Source organism: Euprymna scolopes, chromosome 21 (assembly GCF_053919585.1).
Source record: "Euprymna scolopes isolate OS-2025 chromosome 21, ASM5391958v1, whole genome shotgun sequence".
Lineage (NCBI taxonomy): Eukaryota > Metazoa > Mollusca > Cephalopoda > Sepiida > Sepiolidae > Euprymna > Euprymna scolopes.
In genome coordinates this window covers 106,956,536-106,979,628 of record NC_136502.1, presented here as the reverse complement: position 1 = coordinate 106,979,628, position 23,093 = coordinate 106,956,536, and the positions used below count along the sequence as shown (strand labels likewise).

Genomic DNA, 23,093 nt, shown 5'->3' with positions numbered 1-23,093 from the left:
TTTGAAAGTCAATAAAATTAAATAGACAGGCGAGCTCCGTGGATAATTCGTAGATATTACAATTTATAGATAATATAAAAAGTTTTAAAAAGTTGTGAAGCGAGCAAGCGCTTCTTTGAAAGAAGCCTTTCGTGGACATCGAGGAAAAGCGAACATACATACACACATACATTTTCGCTTTTATATATATAGATGATTATCAAAACTGATAATTCAAATATGAAATTGGAAAATGTTAGAGTTGATGCATTTTATAACTATAACAGCATCTTTGGAAATCACTGTTAACAGCAGCAGCTAAGTATGACGAATACCTATTATAAATGCATTCCCTTTATTACTGCAGAAATCGATGCAGGTAATAATTGAAATTATATTTGATATAGCTTGTCATTGTTACAGGCATAAAATATGAGATCTTACGAGCAGGAACAAAGAAATTTTACTATCAATTCTAACTTAATCATTAATAGATTTTGTTAAAAGCAATTTTAAGAACTTTTTTTTTATAAATATATTGTGTTATTCTACAAGTAATAACTTGTCTACCGGTATGTAATTATATAAGCATACTAGCAGGCTGCCCGGCATTGCCCGGTCGTAAAATACGCTTAAATATGATATTTTAATTAATGCAGATTTCGTATTTATTATTATATTATGTTGGGCCCAATATATAGTAATGATTTAAAAAGTACAATGAATGACTTGTGTGCCACCACCGAGAATCGAAACCAAAACGTTTAGCTTACGATTTACTTTTTCCTTTGATGTTAATACCTGAGCTATGAAGATATTTTTCTGCAAGGCTAAAATTAAAACATGAACCAATAGCTATTACGTTATGCATGCATATTCGTAATGCCGTCATTTGACCTGCCCCTGGCGAATTCCATTTTTTAATTTTCACACTTTTGCACCGATTTTCCCAGCTAAAACCCAAATATAAAGTTCTGCATGGGTTCAAATACTCTCTATATTAAGTTTCATGTCTGTAGACCAAAAACTGACAGAGGAATTTGGTTGACAATTTTTTTTTAAATAGATATATATATACGCATACATAATATATATAGAAAGAGGTTTATGTTTACTATAAGCTTTTCACGCAAATATAAATAAATTAAAATTATAAATTAAAATGAATGTTTAAAAGAATATGCAAATTAAATAGATCTTTTGCAGATGAATACAGTTCCACGATCCATATATCTGAAAGTTGTATTTTCTTATTAAATAAATAGAAAAAAAGATTTTTATTAACAATACACAAAAAGAAGAAAAAAAATTATAGGAGTATAGATAGATAGATAGATAGATAGATTGAAAGTTGAAATTTCATTAATGAAACATATATGGTACTTATGCTTCTGGGGTTTCTTTAGATGAGGATTAAAAATTCATATTCTTTGAATTATTGGGACTATTGTTCTCATCCTGAATTTTATTCATGTAACGTTTCGATCGATATAACCTCCGATCTTTTTCGGGTGTCTTGTTGGACTTGGTAACCGTTCTGTTTAACTCTACATTAACCAGCCATGCCAAACCTGTAGCACAATGAATAAAGTTCATGGTAAAAATTCGGTTGTAAGGTTCACTATTCTAGAAGTTGAAGGTACAATTCTCAGAGTGGGCGATACTAAAAATAGGATTGTGAATTACTTAGGACTTCCACCCAGTCATGACTGATGGAAAGATATCATGCTATTCATGTGGATTGAATAAAGGGGTTTGTTTGAAATTCCGTGCAGATTCCCGAGTTTGACGAGATAAACAGGAAGAAGGCTTGAGGTTACATCAACTGAAATGTTGTCCGACTTTTACTCAAGATGAAACAAACCTGCTTAGCAACAAAATCACCCCTCTTCACTGTTGAGGTCCCTGAATGCCAGAAAGATTTCTACTCTAATAGCTTATTCCCTCAAACAGATTGACTTTGGAATTCCCTTTTCTGCTACCTGCTTCCCTGACTGTACTGATAAGCAGAAGTTTAAATGTAATATGAACAAACATCTTGCTAATCTTTGTTAAGCTTAATTAGTAGCTCCTTATGAGTCGTCCATGTAGCTGTTTCTCTTCTTAATTTGTTTTTCTTGTCTTATCCTTTGCCCCTTATTTTTCTCTCTTATTTCAGTGTCTCTTGCTGTGGTAATTATCCTCTTTATGTGTGTGTGTGTGTTTTGCTTCTGGGTGGGAACAAGCTCCCCCCCCCCAAGCCCCCCAACATCTTTGCATTTATCCAGTGGAGGCCTGGTTAGTGCTTTCTCTCCTCTGTCTTTCAATTCTTGACCCTTCACGACTATTTGGTGTGGCGCCAGTCTACATTTTTTTGTGGAGGTGCGTAGTTAACTTGGAATCTTGGGTTTAATGATTTCTTGTATCTATTTGGTGTTCCACCGTCTTTTTCTTTTTCTTCTGCTGTAGTTTCAATATGGCCGGTTATCGTTTGTAGTTCATGCAGATTAGTTTTCACATTTGAGACTTGTCCTTGAGATTTTAGTTGTTTTTCGCATTTCCATCTGTTGCATAGTCTCAGTCTTTCCCTTAATTCCGATTTCTCTTAAATTTTTTTTACAAGTTTTTTGGGACTGTTCCTAGTGCTCCTATAATTGATGGTATTATATTGATTTTCTTTATATTTCATATTCCTCTCATTTCTCTGGCAAGTTCCGTATATCATCATCATCATCATCATCATCATCATCATCATCATCATCATCATCATCATCATCATATTATCATCATCATCATCATCATCTTCATCATCATATTATCATCATCATATCATCATCATCATCATCATCATATTATCATCATCACCATCTTCATCATCATATTATCATCATCATCATATCATCATCATCATCATCATCATCATCATATTATCATCATCATCATCATCATCATCTTCATCATCATATTATCATCATATCATCATCATCATCATCATATTATCATCACCATCTTCATCATCATATTATCATCATCATCATATCATCATCATCATCATCATCATATTATCATCATCATCATCATCTTCATCATCATATTATCATCATCATCATATCATCATCATCATCATCATCATATTATCATCATCATCATCATCTTCATCATCATATTATCATCATCATCATATCATCATCATCATCATCATCATCATCATCATCATATCATTATCATCATCGTCATCATCATCATCATATTATCATCATCATATTATCATCATCATCATCATCATCATCATCATCATCATCATCATCATATTATCACCGTACGGCATAATCATGTTGACACATGGAATCTTGCTGAATTACCAAAGTTAAGCAATGTTGAACCTGGTCAGTACTAAATGGTGACCAATTTGGAAAGTTCCAGGTGCTGTATGTGCTCTCTGCTTATCTCGACATTGTTTCCAGTCGTCCTGGACTTCTCCTTGCCACTGGACTCAAACAGTGTCGATTCAAGAAAGGTGTGGTTGGAGATTGCACAACCCTTGCCACACAATTACATGCGCAGCTGCCCCTACAGGGGGTATCCTTTGTCTTTTGAGACTGAACGGAGGCATCGATTATGATCATTTGGAGAAGAAATCCTTCACGACTGAGACAATTTTTATTTTTGTTCCTTTTCTCCACATTAAAAAACGACCCTGGTGTCTAACTCTGTCCTGTGGGGAGGCTTTGTAAATAGGAATAATAATAACAAGCCGAGTGTGCGTGATCCCCTTCTGGTGCTGCATGTGAGATGACGCCACAAAAAATAGTGAAGAAATGATGAATGTGAGAAGTGTGAAGGGCCAACGTTGCCTTCACATTTTCGCCAAGTTGTAGAAAAATTTAATGGATGGGGCAAAGGTTATGGAATAAAAAGTATCATTTTTTGCCATTTGGGAGCATTATTGACCTCTTTTGAGCACCTATGACGCCGAATCCCAATGTAAATGGATAACGGTGCAGTTTCACGCCTTAACACATGTATATTTGAGTTGATCACCGTGAAAAATCACTATATAGTCAGACGGATAAAGTTTTTGTTGAGAAATATGAAAAAAGAGCCACCAAAAGGGGCGTTTTTAGCACTAAAAGCCCCCGGGTATGCGAGCAAGAATTTTGCCAGACGCACCCATACTGGATTTATATTAAGAACAATGGCCTCCACATTTTGACCAAGTTTCAGAAAAATCTGATGAATGGATCAAAAGTTATGTGGCAAAACGTGTCATTCTTTTAAACTTTTTTTAGGCATTTTTGACAATTTATGAGCCCTTGGGAACGCAACGGGAATTTTCGAAAAAAAAAATATTTACTGTGCACACCTATTTAATGAAATACACTTTGTGGCAAATTTTCAGGAAAAACTAATGGACGGTTCTCTGGCAATTGTTTGGTATAATGGACATACGGACGCACGGAAAGACGCACAGATGCCACTGACAACATAGGTCCCTCTCCAATAAATCGGGGGACCAATAATAATAATAATAATAATAATAATAATAATAATAATATAGGAGTCTTAACTTTTGAATGTTTTTAGTTGGATGTTTTTTTCTTTCAACAATTACGTCAATTCCTTTGACTTTAGCCATTGAAGTTGTACCTCAACTCTCCTAACAGGAATTTCTTGGAAAAGAAACTGTCTCGTCAATCTGATTAAATCATTTGTGTTACAATTATAATGGGAATTTTCCATAGTTTAAACTAATTCCCATATTAGATCTTGATATCCATTTTTTCATGTTCTTTCTCTTGCACTCTGGTATCGAAAGGGCAGGCTATGTCAACGATTGAGCAAGTTTGTTTTTTGGTTTTGTGTAGGAAAATTATATCATGCTTGGAATGTTCAAGGACTTTATCTGTTTGTACGCACAGGTCTCAAAGGGGTTTGACATTGTCGTGTTCCCGTACCACTTCTGGTTTATGCTCATATCATTTCTCATTGGAGTTCGATCATCATCATCATCATTAATCTTCTTCTTCTTCTTCTTCTTCTTCTTCTTCTTCTTCTTCTTATTATTATTATTATTATTATTATTATTATTATCTATATCTATACATATTAATACGATAGCGTGTGTGTTCTTTTGTGTATCACGCTTACATCTGGGTCGTTTAATTGTTATGTTCTTCCATTTCTTGTCATAAATAATTTTACCAAGAATTTTCATAAGTTTTGGTTTCGGCGATAGCTGATGGCACTTAAATCATTCATTTTTTTTATAAATAACCTTATCCAGAATTCTTCATATGTTTTCGTTTTGGTTTCGATTATGTCCTCTGTCGAAAGTTTTTGCGAGACATACAAACACACACACATACATACATACACACACACACACACACATTTTCGCTTTTGTATATATAGATTACCTCCCTTGGGCTGGGCGTATTTTTTTGTTATTAACTTCAGCATTTAGAGGGTTGATGATGTCACACACGCACCCAGATTGCAATGAATATTCACGGAAAGTGTTGAAGTTGTGTTTTCTTTGGAATGGTTTTGTTTTGTTTTATTTTATACTTGTGAGACCGTGTGCTCCCCTTAATGGCTGTCAGTGTGAGAGACTATGATGATGCGGCCATAATAAGATAAGACGATGGAGAACAAATCTGCAGCACATAACCTTGGCGTCGGCAAGTTGTCAAGCGGGGGACATATGGTGTCATATATAGACGCGTGTGCAGAAGAGTAGACGTTGATGGGAAAGCAAAGTTGAAAAAATTAGTTAAATGTGGGATAGTTAATAAACTGAGGGATAAACACCTGGCCAGAGTTATATTATTTTGGAATTCAACTTCATAAAGCCGTCCAACGCATGCTAATATGTAAAACAGACGTAAAACTGATGATGATGATGATGATGATGAGTCATTTACTCTATATTATTATATTTTATATGACTAGCAGGGAGATCCGACGTTGCCTGGGATTGCATTAGGATCAACGAATGCTCTACATTTCCAATACATTTATTGTCATCAGGATTTGTGAAATCGCCCATTTTTCAATTAAATCCATTGATTGCCTGCTCTAGTTGGGGACTTATCGCGATATACTGGGAAGAGGCTTCACATGACTCCCTGAAGTGACTTACACAATACATTGTAGTCTGCATTGCACTTTAGAGAACCTTTTATGAAATTATTATTATATAATCGGTTTGATTAAAGTTTAAAATGCAAAAATCAAGTATTACGATTCAGTTGTGCTCAAAATAAATACATTTATTTTCAACGTGTCCCTATCATATCAAAGAATTTACTGTCAGGTCCTTCTTCTTGTGCAATGATAAAACTTCTCAAATCCACCCGTGATATTAGGTTGTATAAGGGTGTTAACTCTGGTCAAAATCAAACTGTTCTTTCTTTAATCAGATTTTTTTCGATTCTCGATTTTTGATACTCATCAGAGGCAAAACCTAGGTTAAAAACACTCTCACACACATAAAGTACATTTGAGTGAATTTTTTTTAAAAATCGCCCCAGCCGTTTCGGAGTCCATAGAGAACGAACTCATACACACCCACACGCAAAGTGTCTTTTATATATGAGCAAAGATTACACGACGCGCGGTTAAACACTGGAAGTTTCGTTGCTTAATTATCTTTGCAGTTATGTGTAAAACTCTACCGGAAATGAATCGTCATTAAAATGCTTACGATTGAACCGAGTTCTTAATTTTATTATTTCGAACTTCGCCGAGTTCATTAAATGACTGCACGCATAAAGTAATTGCTAAATGTAGTTTATTAACTCTGGCTATAAAATTGCATTGAGCTTGTCTATTCATTTAGGCATTTTGCTTTTTCAACATCCTTCCAAAAGTTTCATAATGGATTCCAATAACGTTTCCAATGCGAATGGGCTATGGGCAAAGAGATGAACCAGTTTCATTTGAGGAATGAATTTCTGACAGCGAGAGATTCCTTAATTCTTATTGACTTGCGGTTTTCTGCTTGGGATGAAGTAATTGCTTAAACTTAATATCATTAAGAATAACCCTGTATATGTTTATTATTGGTATTATTTTCATTTTTCAGATTGCCGTTCCCATCGTGTGAGTTATTTTCACAACGTTTTTGTCAATGTAACCTCCGACCTTCTTCAGGTGTATCTTGTCGATCTCTGGAATATTTCTGTAAAACCTGCACGGAATTTCAAGCGGAACCCTTTATTTAATGGAAGTGAGCATGATAGATGACATATGGAATTAGAGCAGGGTGAGAGATTGTGAAAGAGAGAATGAAAATGATAGAAACTTAATAAGAGAGAGATCACTTGATAGGTTATTTGCAAATTACAGCGGATTAGAACAATTTAAATGAAAGTTTTGAAAACATGACTCAATCCCAAAACTAAAGAATATTTCAGCATGTATTTGTGTAATTAGGGGGGGGGTAAGAAACAAACGTCAAGTTACCTTTAGATATTAGCTTTACATACCGAGGAATACAAAGTTACACCTCATTCCTTCAAGATGTGCATCTGAAGATAATTCTGATCAGGACAATGTATTTTCTGAAAAGAATTTAATCGAATGCCATTTTATTATTCTGAACACCATGCTGCAACGATCCATCAACGAATTGACAAAGCAGAATTGAATATTGATTTTCTATCAACTAGGAAAAAAAAAACTATGACAAAACTAGAGAAAGGGGCCGATTTTTTAAATGGAAATAGCTCCAGACAAAGCAAGAAATCACTTGATGTAAAAGCTAAAACTATGTTATATGAAGATCAAAAACTAGTCAACGGAAAATATTATACAGATAGCTCCAACCAAGAATACAGCAACTTTCCCTCCTTTGTCAGAAACGTCGCTCCGTGAATGTGAGAACTAAAGGACAAAATAAGAGAAGTGTTTTATATACTTGAAAGTGGAAGAAGAGTGTAAGTTCGCTTTACTTTCTATCTATCTATCTATCTATCTATCTATCTATCTATAGTCTAGCCGCACTGATGAGTTGTGATACAACGAAACAGTACTGTATCTAGATAACTACTACCCTATATATATATATATACCCAGGCTCAACATTGCTTAACTGTGGTGATCTGATGAGAACCGGTGTGTCAATGTGATTATGTCATACATGGTTAGTACCAAATGGGTGACCATTTGGGAATTCTAGGTGCTGTGTGTGCTCTCCGTTTATTTCAGCATTTGTTTCCCGTCGTCCTATATGTACACTTCACTTACCACTGGTATTTAACAATGACGACTCAGGAGATGTGTGATTAGAAATTGCGCGTCTCCTACAACAAGAATTTCATGCATAGGCATCTCTACGTGGGTATCCATAGTCTGTCAAAGTTTGAAGGAGCCTGTGTACACACACACACGCACACACACACACACACACACACACACACACACACACACACATATATATATTTTGTGTATTTATTTATAAAAGCATTATTGGCTGCATATGTGCATACCTGCTTCTGCCGCAACTCCTGCAGGACAGGTTTTTTTTTTCACCTGAAAGCAGATTTTAAATAGTTTTTTTTTTCATACAAATATGACAATAAAGAACAAAATCGAAAAAGGAGTGAGGGGTTATGGTTTAGGGTTAGGGAAGTTAAAATATAGATGATCATCTATAATTTTAATTGATCTATTTTGTTCCTAATGAATCTCACGCTAGACGCTGTATCCCCACTATGTTACCCAGCATCTTCTCTACTCTTCTGATGAGAAGCATTAGGCTTCGAAATGCCTTGGCATAAAGAGTCCCTTCTATACCCCAACTAATTGTTTGTATTCCCTTATTGAATAAATGAACCAATCTATATTCACCAATATATAGATTTGTGACTTCATTTTCCCATTCCTATTGTTCTCCTATATATATATATATATATATATATATATATATATATATATATATAATAATTTATAAAATATAAATTTATAAAATATAGTCTGAAGAATCCTAGAGTGGATGAAACGTGGAATATTCAGTGTAGCTTAATCGCCATATATATTTTTTAAATTACTAACTAGCTCTACCTACGTATTGAGAACTTTTTAAGTAAATACTTAAAGTTTACGCATAAATTTATACTTTTGTATATTAATTTCATGTGAGTAAATGAAGTAGTTATATATATATATATATATATATATATATATATATATATATTTGTTGTTGTTTTTTAACGATAAATATGGTTAAATAGTGGCTTCGCTTCGAAGCTCATTTTTATTTACTTAGAATTTATTTGGATGTATATAACATTTTATTTATTTTTATTATTTTTAAAACAGCAATCTACGTACACGTGTGTTTCAAGGTAACTACATCTCATCAGCGTAGCTTGACTGTTTCTCGGAATCGAACTCTAGACCATGTGTATCACAGTCCGGTGCGTTATATATAGCCTTTGAGACTTTACACGACCGGTCGCCACAGTCGATTGAAAATTTCTTGGGGCGACTAAAAGTTGTAAATCACTCGCCCGCCAGTCGATAAAATTTCTTTAAATAAAGAAACGGGAAAATCTCATTTATTTTATGACCCTCAAATATGGGGTGACTTAGAATGACCTATGTCTCATTAATTGTGAATTCTTTCATCTCTAGCTGTGAGACCGTTGGAATATCGTATTGAAAAAAGAGTGGTCACGCTAAAGGTAAACAAGAGGTCAAATTTACACATTCGGTGTGTAGTCAAAATGTCACCTTTATTTAGCTTTCTAATTTTGAAATTCATTTGGAAAAAAAATTCTTCGATGCTACAACTATATACACTTCATGCTTACAAAAGTATAGACGAACATTTGAAAGAGGAAAAAAAGCACGCACCGAAAATTAAATTATACGATAAGTAAGTAATCAGTTTTCCCTTCAGTTTAGTTTCTTCAAACATTTATTTCCAGGGACGATAGAAATGTATCAGGATATAAACAAATATGGACATGAATTATAAAAATGTAAACACATAAAAATATCAAGACGGCTGATTATTAGTAACATATTATACATGATATAATATTTCGACTTGCTTTGTAAAAAATAAAAATATAGAATAAATGTATAAAAAACCTTTATTGTTTCATTAACAAAGCTATTTAATTACTAGTTATAAATTTCGCTGAAATGTTCAATGCTATATGATGCTAAATGTCCATTTTTATTATGATCTCGCTTCGAGTTTTGTTCAGTAATTATTTTAAGTAACTATTTCTGATTTTGTTTAGGTGCTGGAATGATTGTGTGTTTCAAAATATTTTTCAATTAGAGACTTCATATTGAAATGTTTTAATGAAAAAATTAATCTCTAATATTTGTTTTGCATTTTAAAATATATTTATTTCAAGGGTGTTATTTTACATTATGTTTTCTTTGTGTATAAAGTTAGATATATTCGTTTTCTAACGGTACCAATAAACACAGTCTTGAATTATTTATATTTAAATTGTCATTTTGATACTACGTATCAGCATCCGAAGAAATGATTCTTATTTCTATGGAACAATAATATGAATGATGCTATATAAAGAAACTGGTGTCGTATTTTAACGTTTTGTTGAATATTTACTGAAATGTTTGTAGTAATAAAATAGTTGATTTACAAGAGTTAAACCAATATTTTCTTGTTAGATTATACACACGGTAATTTCTTGAATTGTTGTACAATTATTTACTATTATTGACTGAAACAAAGACATAAAGTCAGACGAGTAAAAATATTTTGGGGCGAGTAAATTTTCCCTCACACTCAACCTGTAGTCGAGTGATTTTTTTTCAAATCTCAAAGGCTATATATATATATATATATATATATATATATATATATATATATATATATATATATATATATATTTAAAAGAGTATAATCATCAACAATTGTAGCTTTTTCAGACTTTATATTTTTTTGATATTTATAAATATTTAATGCGTTCCGAGCCTTGTTTAGCTCTCTTCAGGTATTTTTATATAAAAGTTATTTTTAGTTAAAGTTTATGGAATTTTAACTAAAAGCTTTTAACTAAAAAATATCTGAAGAGAGCTAAACAAGGCTCGAAACGCGTTAAATATTTTTAAATATTAAAAAATGATAAATGCCTGAAAAACCTACGAGTGTTCATGGCTACATTCTTTTAAATATACACTTTTTTCTCTTGTTAGAACCACACGACCACCACTTTATATATATATATATATATATATATATATATATATATATATATATATGACAAAAAGTCTATATTTCAAATTTTAATATGTTGTCCATCTTACCGTTTATTTCCTTAAGCATGTTAAAATGTTCAATTCTTGACAGCACCTGTTTGGTAGTGTATAATCATTCATATAATTATTTTTAATTTATTTATACTGATCGGAAGAATAGGAACTCATCAAACATAAAAGAAATTAAAAGGAATATGGGCATGATTACATAAATCCGAAAAATCGGAAGAGTACTTGTAATTGTATTTTGTTTTAGTTACGCCATATTTGAATTTAAGATGGCGTAAATAAAACAAAACACAATTGCAACTACTTTTTCGATTTTTCAGATTTTCTAAACATGGCCATATAAACTGATTCAGGTGTGAAAGAAAGTAGACAGACAACTTAAGAATAAAATCTTCTGAAGTGTTTCTGTTATGGAAACGTAACCTTAATTATGATAAGATATATCTATGCAAATAAATAGGAAGTGCTGCCATTGTACAGCATCCATGGACAAGCTGACAATTATATCTAATAACAATAGTGAAATGAAAAATAAATATTGTGTTTCTGGACTTTGGAGATGATAATTGAGTATTTGTATCATTTGCATTCTTCGGACTACTATCCTCATCTGGAGTGTTATTTTCACAATGTTTCGGCTGATATAACCTCTAATCTTCTTCAGGAGTATCTTGTCGAACTCTGGAATGTTTCTGTCGAATTTAGGAGTCTATAAGGAATTTTTAACGGAGCTCTTTATTTAATCCACAGGCGTAGCATACTCTTATTCTCTCAGCCATGACCGGATAGAAGTCCCAAGTAATTCACAATTGCACTTTTAGTGTCGTTTCCACTGAAAATTTAACTCACGGAATCTTTCTGTCGAGCTCGGGAATCTGCATGGAATTTCGAATGGCGCCTTTCATTTAATCCCCAGGAGTAGTATGCTTTCGTTTTGTCAGCCATGACTGGATAGAAGTCCCAAGTAATTCGCAATTGTATTTATAGTGCCGTCTGCAATGAAAATTGAACCTTCAACCTCCAGATAAATGTAACTCATAACTGAATTTTATAATGTACTTTATCCACTACGCCATCTTGTACAAGGACCCGCAGTGCAGTGAGGCTTTTATTCATCTACGTTTTTATTGATTAACTTTTGTATATTAGCATAGATAATTCCTTTGTCAGTTTTTCAATTTCTATAGCCTGTTTGGTTGCAGCCGATCTGCAGTAATCTCCCATTTTTTCCCAGCCTTTAATATTTATAAGTCAACAAGATTTATAGGCATTCAGTGCAAGCCTTGTGGCCTCGTGCTATATTCTCTTTTAATATATTCAGTAATTTAAAGCTTAACAGACAACATAAACATGATTAAACAACGTCCCCCCCCCAAACTTCTTTACTGATTTTGTTTTCACTATCTTGTTTGGACAAATCTCGCATATCCTCTGCTCTATAATAAATACCAATGTGTATTTATTTGTACAATCATCGATAAATAAATATACAGGGTGTCCATAAAGTCTTGGTATATAAGGAAACTGGTCTCAAATTAAAAGAAACAGGCAGCGGCTAATAGAAAACTTGTTCCAGACGCAGTGGTTTAGCAACTATTTTTGACACCTGGGGCCGTTGTAAGCTGTCTGTTGATAATCCATTAACCTTCAAAATTCTAGTAAGTCTTCAAAATATTTATTTTCATGGAATTATAATCAAGGATCTAATTTTAGACTATTATTAATCCCAGACTTTTATTTTAATAAGTACATACTCGTATACATACAGGGTGGAACAAAAAAGTTGTCACTCTAGAAAAGACATGATCCCATTTCTGTTTAATGAAAACCGGTTATCTTTTTTTTGTTGTTGCAGACCATCTACTAGTTGGCCAGTTGTATACAAATCCCAAGAGCGATAGCAACCTTCTATCATGTGTGAAAGTAACACAATGTTCAACAAGTGAGATCGGAGATGTGCCACTGTACAACTCATGCTCTCTACTGATCAAAGTTATGACAATAAGACCATTGCCAGCACCCTTATAATGCAAATCCGGGCGGTTCAATACTTGAGAGCACAGCTCAACGCATCGGATGACTCTTTGGAGGTGGGGGAGTTTAAACACCGCCAGGAAGGCCTGAACCAAGAAGTTCATTGAAAAGGCCCAGGCAATTATTAATAAAACTCCTCAGTGACCTATTCGGCAGATTGCCAGAAATTTAAGCGTCTCACACACAACTGTGAATGTATGTGTGAAGGAGGATTTGAAGTGTAGGTTCTACAGGCGCCAGACAAGTCAGATCTTGACTGAGAAGACAAAGAACCTGAGACTAATCAAATTCCTCAGATTGCTCAACAAACTGAACATCCCAAGAAACCGAACACGCTCTGGTTCTTTGCAGACGAAAAGAACTTCTGCCAGGACCAGGTGCACAACAGCCAGAACCATCGCTGGATTGCCACGAATAACAGGGATGTGCCTAGAGTGATGAAAAAACAGTTATGGTCTTTGGTGTGGTTTCAAAGGAGATTAACATAATACCACCTCACATCTTCAAAGTCGGCTTAAAAGTCAGCACCAAAGTGTACCTGGATGTGCTGAAGAGTGCGATGATCCCCTGGTGCAATCAGGTACCCTTCTCTTACTGCCACCCCATCCTGCCCCGATCTGAATCTGCTGGACTACTTCGTTTGGTCATGCATCGAGAACATCACCAACATGACATCCCACAATACCAAAGCCAACTTGATCGCTGCCATCCGTTGAGTATTTGCCGAGCTTCTACTAGCACTTGTCGAAAAAGTATGCTCCCAGTTCCGGATCCATATCAGGGCAGTGAGTAAGGAATAGATGTCAGCTTTACTACATAATCAAGGTACCTGAATTGATTTTTTTAAATAAAGTTTTTAAATAAAGTTGTAGTGTTGTTTTCTTTCTGGTGGCAATTTTATCATTCTACCCTGTATACAGTTATCATCAAATAAAAACCCAAGACTTTTTAAAAAATTCATGCAAATGTCCTGAAAAAAAATAAAAATACAAAAATAATGAATGCTTTAAAACTGCTCATGAATAAAATATAAAATCTGGCTTGGTATAGGATAATTATATATTATTCCACGAAACTTTCCGCAAAATTATTCTTCTATATAAATCAGGGGCATTCAACTTAAAATATTTTTATTGGGCATAAAACTGATGTTGCAGGTGAAAAATCCGTTTTAAAACAGTATTGCACACATAAAACACAAAAACCTTATGACAGCCTTAAAAACTCATTTTGGTATAAAATTTCAGATTTTTTTTGTTAGTTTTTTATTATTTTAATTTTTTGCTATTTTATATTTTTTGACTTATGAAAATGCCGCCCCCTGACACATGCCGCCTGGTACAAAGTTTGTTTGAATCAATTCCTATTTCATTTATACCGTTACATTTATTTCATTTATTTATGACTGAGCGAATTTGTTCAACCAGGTAATAAAAGGGTTAATTGATCCAGAGAGGTGGGAAAAAAAAGAGGAATGCCATCATACTATGTTGGCCTTAGAAATAAATGCTAGCGGCTTACTGTTGAAACGACCGTCAATAAATGCCTTTTCATTTAACAGGAAAAAAAAATACTTGTGTCGAATTTCTTTCCTTTGTTTCTTTGCAAGACTTTTATATCATATATCCGTGTTAAAATGTTACAATCATGTTACACTTGGACCACTCTCCTTTGGAATTTTCTCTTTCTTTAAATGCATCAACATGCAAAAATTTAAATGTAAAGTAAACAAACATCTTTAAAAATGCCCCACTCTATAATAAAAAGTCAACAATGGATATTTTTCTTTAGGTCATCAGATATGATAATAATTTATATTAAATTAGGTATGTACTTTTTTTTAATTGTATATGAATATATTAGATAAATAACTAATGCAAACACCGACGAAGCATAATTCTTACCCTTCACGTCATTTTTGACAGATGCTCTAAATTAGTAATAAAATGAAAGTGCTAGGAGCATCCTATCCTGCCCTGAGTAAGTTAAAAACCAGCTTCGTAATCTAGTAGATGATACCCTTTTTTTCTTTTCTCCAACCTCTTTCCCACTGAAAAGACATTGCTAGCCTGTCTCTGCTCTATCGCTATTTTCATGGCAAGTGCTCGTTTGAGCTTCAATCTATAACCCCTCCTTGCCAAACTTAAAAAAATATACTCAACTATCTACAACCACTATTAACAATTTTCCCCACTCTCTATGTGTGCCTTACTCTAAATGCAGCTTCCATGTACAAAGCTTCTTTCCTTGAACTGCTCGCGTGTGGAACACTGTCCCACTGACCTGCTTTCCGGCCGACTACAGTATGATAGCATTAAAGTCCAATGTAAACAAGGTTTTGTTGAGCCGTCCCCTTAAATAATCCAAATTCAACCCAATCTACACCATAAACGATTACTACATTACCATTAACCCTTATCCTCGAGTGGCCTTCTGCTTTTAATAAGTGATGATTCCCTTGTAAAAAAATGTGGTAGACTAGTAATAAAATGCAAATGAATAAACGAAACGTTCGAATCTATCTATATATCTATCTATATATCTATCTAGTCGGAATCCCTGCCTGGAGCAATTTCCCCATCTTCCATCAGTTGCCTCATATCTTCAGGATCACAGTTGGTGTCATATGCAATTTGTTGAATGTGCATGGATCTAGGTCGCCCTATGTTCGTGTGCCCATACCGTCGAGTCCACAGCAATACATTTCTCACCAGCTCTTCTCTGTTCCTCTGGCAGTGACTGGCAAATCGTAGATATTTCTCCCTGATGGTGATAGATATGGCAGGTAGGCTGCCATAAAGTTGCTGCTTCCTGGGATGATCTTTTCAAAATATATTTAACACTGTTCATGGCATACGAGTGTACGTGCCGTCTAGTTTTTTTTTTTTCCAACCTTTTAATGAGTGTCCAGATTGTAGAACCATAGACAATGATAGCCTCCAGCACTGCTCTGAAGAACTGCTTTTCAGTTTGTCAGTTAGCCTTGAGGTCCATACTGACTGCAGGTTATCCAATGTAGCCCATGCTTTTAAGATGCGAATTTCGACATCTCTCTCTCTCCGTGGAACTACGTTGGTGCCTAACTACCTAAACTCAGTGACTTTTTTCGGTGTTGTTCTGTCTAGAGTTTTGATCTCTCCTATCTGTACTGAACGTCATAAACTTTGTCATATCTGCATTAACGTAAAGACCATTGTCATTTGCAGACTTTTGTTAGCTCGTGTAACAGCGGTTGTGCATCAACAGTGGTATTCGCGACCAGAGCAATATCGTCTGCGTAATCTGCGTCAGTTATGTGTGCCGATGGACGGCGTCTGCTTCTGGATTCATTTAAGGTAAAACCCAGTATGCTGTGTATATCAACAGAGGTGCGAAGTACACAGTCAAGGCACATAATGAAAAGAAAAGGATCTAGAGTGTCTCCTTGAAGAACTCCGGTGCTAATGTCAAAGAATTCAGTGTCACCATCTGGTGATCTGGCTATTGCTCGAGTATGTTGTTTGTATATGATCATGATAGCGTTAATGACTTTCTTTGGAATGCCATATGCCTTTAAGATGCTGGCTATTTATTTTTATCTATATGCAGCGTCGAACATTTCTGAATATATATTAAAACTCAAATGAAAATATTGTAAAACAAGAAAAGAACCTAAACCGTTTATCTTCTAATCCTCATTCAGACACGTTTGTAGATTAAGCGGAAATAATTCCTTTGTCAAAGTTTTCATTTTTATTGCTTCTTTCATGGAAGCCAATCGTCACTAATCTTTCCCTCTTTTATTCACCTCCCACCCCGTACTTAATATTTACCAATGAACAAGATTTTCTTGCGGATAATGCCATGAGTTTTGTAACGGGAATTAAAGGCAAAAATAGACGGCATTATTAATACAATATAAATAAATATACAATAATTCTATATACGTATAAAGTTGAATTTGTTCTCACGTCAACATTGATATTAAAAGCCTACTTTTTCTGTTCATATTTATTTGCTTCGCCACGTAAGCAAAATGTGACACAAGGTCATTTTTAACGTGGGGGGGGGGAGAGTAACCAACTTCGCCCAATAAGGGCACTCTGGAAGTAGGCAAAAATAAAAATTACCTTAGTATAGAAGGGTTTCCCCCTAAATTGACTAAGGACAAATTAAGTGTAGCATCAGAACAGATACTACATTTTGATCCCAGCCCTAAGGCCAGATCATACATTTTCTATTAAAAAATTATTATAACGAACTTCTTAATATACATAATATACATAAATACATAAATATGCCAGTGACTACATGATGGTTAATTAATGTGTATATTCCTTTAAAAAAAACGAATTAACTACTTATTCAATTTTTATAGTTTCGTATTAGATGCTTGGTTTCATGTCACTATTACATTGAATTTTATTTATGCATAGTTTCTACATTCTGTATATTTGCATAGAATTAAAGATGAAAACTTTCTAGCACACGGATATATATATATATGCATAATATATATATATATATATATATATATATATATATATATATATATATATATATATATATAATTACTATAATAATTTTTAAATACCAACAGACTCTAGTGTTTCATCCTTTCGGGAATCATCAGTGCAGAATGACACGAGTATTGCCGGTCGGGAGATTCGAGTGCGGCCATAAAGCCATCTCTGACTCCATTAGCAAGGAACAAACCTCACGGCCAACTTCAACTGTGAGAAATATCGTTGAAACTTAAAGATTTAGTTTTAAATGTCGTAACATCCGTCCACAGTGATCTAATGATTATAACATCATGATCTTCGCATGTGAGTTTAAATGACCGACTTTCATTTCATCTTTAAAGTGCTCAACAATAAGAACCGAGTTCTTAAAGGGGCTGACATTTTTATTACTATAATAATTTTTAAATGCCTACAGACACTAGAGTTTCATCCTTTCGGGAATCATCAATGCAAGGTGACACGATTACTGCCGTTCAGGAAATTCGAACCTGGCTCCGAAGCCATTTCTGACTCCATTAGCAAGGAACAAGCCTCACAGTCAACATCAACCATGATAAATACAGTTTTATATATATATATATATATATATATATATATATATATATATATATATATATATATGTGTGTGTGTGTGTGTGTGTGTGAGTTCCATTATAGAAGCGTTGATTTAATCTGAATAAAATAAAATCGAATTATAAAATATAAAAGTTCAGTTGTCGATTTCACGAACTGTTCGTTTCTCCAAAGAATAGACCCAATGATAGATGTTTTTGTTCCTGGTGCAGGACGCCCTTTACTCCCCCCCTCTCTATCTCTCTATCTCTCTCTCTCTCTCACACACACACACACAAGCATTTGTCATGTCAATATGTATTTGCAAAATTACCTGAAAGAAGAGTAGAAAATAAATCCTGGGTTTAGTTTCGGCAGCCGTGTGATTTTCGCTTCCTGTATTTTGTCCTTTAGTCCTCAAATTCCAAAGAGGGAAGAATTGACAAAGAGGGAGGAATTGCTGCTTTCTAGGTCAGAATCTATTCAATCTAACACTGGCAAGTTTAAGACATTGAAGCATTTAGTATTTTTATTTTAGCTGCTTAGATCAAGTAGCTTCATGCCTTGTCTGGAGCGATTTCCATAAAAAAAAGAAAATAGGGGCACTTTTAAAATGTCTCACATCTAATTTCTCCTTTGGTCTGAATGACCTGCTTTCTCTACCTCTCTCGAATTATCAAATGTTATCCTCCCACCTTATTATTTTTCTGCCTCTCCTTCTTCATCCTTGTAGAGTTCTGTGCAGGATTTTCTGATAATCATGTGACCTGTCTTTACTTTATTTCTCTCTTGTGCCATCCACATTATTCACCTGGCGTTGCGCCATTTGATTACCAATCACTGGATAAACATTTTTGTGGGAAAGCCTTCATCAATGAAGAAGATTTGTGCCAATCTCTCAGAGACTTCTTTGTGTCCACAGCCCCGAGTTCTAATACAAAGGAGATTGAACAGTTGAAAGCATGTTGGCGGAAGGTGTTGGGTGTCAATGGTAATTACTATGAAGACTAAATATAAGTTATACATACTGTGATACGTTTTTTAATTTTTTACTTTCAAAAACAGACAGATTTTTTTTGGTTACCATGTATATATGCATGTGCATCTATATGCATATATGTGCATGTGCATATATATGCATATATGTCGCTTCCTTCAGTCTCATCACTAATATATATATATATATATATATATGAGATAAATTACAGATTAGAAATAAAGTGAATTGTCCTATTAATTATTACAGTGGGGTAATCGTTATATATATATATATATATATATATACATATATATATATATATATATATATATATATAATGATAGCTGGCGTTGTCAGGTTGAAACAATATACGCCATAGACGACAGGTGTCATATATGCCGTCGTAGTCTAGAAAAGTACTCTATTAAAAGAAAATATTCCGAAAATAAGACTGTAATATTTATATTTTTAGTCACAGAAACTTTACATGAGATAAGTCATTGGTACCGTCGGTTTCAAACCTGATTATATATATATATATATGGCTTCCTTCGGTCTTGACAGACTATGGATACCTATGTAAGGGTGCCTGCATGTGAAATTTTTGTGGCAAGAGATGCGCAATCTCCAACCACGCTTCTCCTGAGTCAACATTGTTGCATACCAGTGGCAAGTTGAGGTTCAGGACGACTGGAAACAATGCCGAAGTGAGCGGAGAGCACATACAGCGCCTAGAATTCCCAAATGGTCACCCATCTGTTACTAGCCAGGCTCTATGTTGCTTAACTTCGGTGATCTGGCGAGAACCGGTGTGTTAACGTCATTATGCCGTATATATGCATATATACATACGTGTATATATAAGCATATGTATGAATATATGCATGTGTGTATATATATCAGCATATGTGTGTATATATGCATGTGTGTATATATATCAGCATATGTATGTATATATGCATGTGTGTATATATATCAGCATATGTGTATATATGCATGTGTGTATATATATCAGCATATGTATGTATATATGTATGTGTGTATATATATCAGCATATGTATGTATATATGCATGTGTGTATATATATCAGCATATGTGTGTATATATGCATGTGTGTATATATATCAGCATATGTATGCATATATGCATGTGTGTATATATATCAGCATATGTGTGTATATATGCATGTGTAAAAAAATAAAAAGGAACAAACTGAGTTATGTGTTCATCAACGTTTCATCTTTATTTCCAGACTTCGTTTGGATGAAATAAAGACGAAACGTTGATGAACACATAACTCGGTTTGTTCCTTTTTATTACTCTATTTTGTTGGAATACTATTTCCATTATTCTCATCATATGCACGTGTGTGTGTGTGTATATATATATATATAACTATATGTATATATATACATAAGTGTGTCTGTATATGCATACGTGTTTATATATGCATATATATGTATATGTGTACATATTATATGCATGTGTAGGTGTATCAGAAATATTGTAGGAATTTTTGACACCCCTAACACGAAACTGCAAATAAAATATAAAAAACTCGCAATTTCCTTTTAAAAGTAGGTTGTTTATTTTCTTTATGGATTATACTTGCAAAATAAACTATTAAAGTTGTTTTAAAAGTAATAGAATTTTTTTTTTTTTTAAACAGTAATGAATTTTACGAACTCAAAATTTTTCAATTTTTAAACTTTAAAAATCTATCAAAATTTTTCTATTGGTTCTATTTTTACGATATTTTCAGGGTCAATGTGAAATTTTATGATCTTTCCAATAAACCGAATATAATATTTTAAACAAACGTTATTTTTAAATTCACGCCCCCCCCATTTTCAAATGTCTATTAAAAAGTAAATAATTAATTTATGTACCAAAGTTTTATAGATCACAAATTGAAGATAAAAGATCAATACATAATATATTCAAATTTAAAACAAAAAAAGTAGTGTTTTTTAGAAATTTACCTGTAAAATCCGAAGTTTAAAACCTTTTTTTTTAAAATCACGTTGTTGTTTTTTTTTTTTTTTTTTTTTTCTAATGAAACCATGGTTCTTGTTCCTTTAATTGAAAAAAAAATTAGGGCTTGAATTACATTTTTCGAGTAGTTATAAGCTTGGAAACACAGGGGGGTCGAATTATTCAATATTTTTCACAAAGTTTCTGACACACCAATGCATGTATGTATATGCATATAGATGTGTATATATATGCATATGTTTATATATATATATATATATATATATATATATATATATATAGATATGTGTGTATATATATGCATACATGTAAATGTGTGCGCATGCATGCACATATATGTGTGTGTGTGCAGGTGTGTGTATATGTATATGTATATGTGCATGTAGTTATAATATGTAGCGTGCATAATATACTGCATTATACATATATACACAGGTACAATGCATATATCGTATATGTATAGACATACATATCTATAAAGCACACACACGCGCGTGCCCGCGCGTTCAAGTCTATGCACGAACTTATAGATTAATGGAAATATATTGTCTCCACTTTTTATTAATATGTCGGAATATTTTCAACACAAAGAGTTATAAAATTATAATGCCAATTATGAAAAATGAAAGCTGATTCAATTGTGTATTTTTTTTTTTTTTTGTAATCCTTACATGAAACTTAATATCGCTAAAAGAAAAGAGTTCTATTCTTATTCCGCAAAAGAAGAAGATGGTGAGGGGGGGGGGAGTAAAAAAATCTATCTCGTATGAAACTTTCTTTTATTTCAGCCTCCATTGTTCATCAACACTCTCCTATGTTTATCAGATTTCGTGGATGCTGATTGGCTGTGTGCAACCCACATTGTTAATTTCTTCAATGCTTTCCGCAATAATAATGATATTTATGAATAGATTTCTAAAGATAAAGCAATTCGGAAAAAATTCCGTCCCTTTTACTATGATATTCTTTCTCCTCTTCTCTTTAGAAGATTGTTCATGTTATATATGCAGACTTTGTGTTCTGGCGAATTTTAAACATGAAAGCGATTTACAACGAAGAAAACGAAAAAACAAAAACCCCAAAAAAAACATGTTTTCTGTGTTTGAAAGATAAACTTTAATATTATCACGTTGTTCAGAAAATACTGGCCGGCCCTTTCAATTGCTTTCAAGAAATTGATTTTCTCGTTACTAATGAGTCTACTTGTCAAAGCTTAAGGCCACTCAAGGATTTTCTTTATTTCATGGAAATTACTCATGACAAGGCGTAAAGCCACTGCTACTCTTTAAAGGCTCTGTTCAGTCTTGAAAAACTATGGATACCCAGTGTAAGGGTGTCTGCACGTGAAAATTTTTGGTGGCAAGAGTTGCGTAATCCCCCAAATACACCCCTCCTGAGTCGACATTGTTTAAATTCAGTGGCAAATCAAACACCATGATCATCATTACTGATGATCATGGTGTTATCTAACCGTCTACCTAACATTAGCCTTTATCTTAGAATGGTCTCCAAACATTTATAAGTGATGACCCTCAAGTAAAACTAACAAACTATCTGTTACCCTGTTCTCATCTTGGTCTGAGCAACATCCACTTTCTACTCTCATTTGTGTTTTATACAAAATTAAACATTTTTGACGTTTTAAAAAGATGATTAATTATTTGAGATCCTTTTATTATCGTGGCTGTTATTTCCATGATATTTTGCCTGATGTACCCTTCCACCATCTTCAGGCGCATCTTTCTTAATATAATAATCTTTAGATAAAACTCAGGAAGCTATATAGATCCAGTTTAAAATTCCATATAGG

General features: G+C 33.6%; 1 protein-coding gene across 8 annotated transcripts in view; it reads left to right on the top strand.

Moving 5' to 3' along the window:
• Positions 1-23,093, top strand: part of LOC145242661 (protocadherin gamma-C4-like) — a 567,292-nt gene that overhangs the window by 489,343 nt on the left and 54,856 nt on the right. For 3 of the 8 annotated variants that reach the window (XR_013862788.1, XM_080105789.1, XM_080105790.1), the window contains one exon: positions 7,046-7,062. The exons of the other annotated variants lie outside the window; for them this stretch is intronic. Coding sequence is in view for 2 of the 3 variants with exons in the window: in XM_080105789.1 (XP_079961915.1) it covers positions 7,046-7,062 (17 nt within the window). In the remaining variant the exon portion in view is untranslated. The remainder of the gene's footprint in view (positions 1-7,045; positions 7,063-23,093) is intronic. 8 annotated transcript variants of the gene reach the window in all.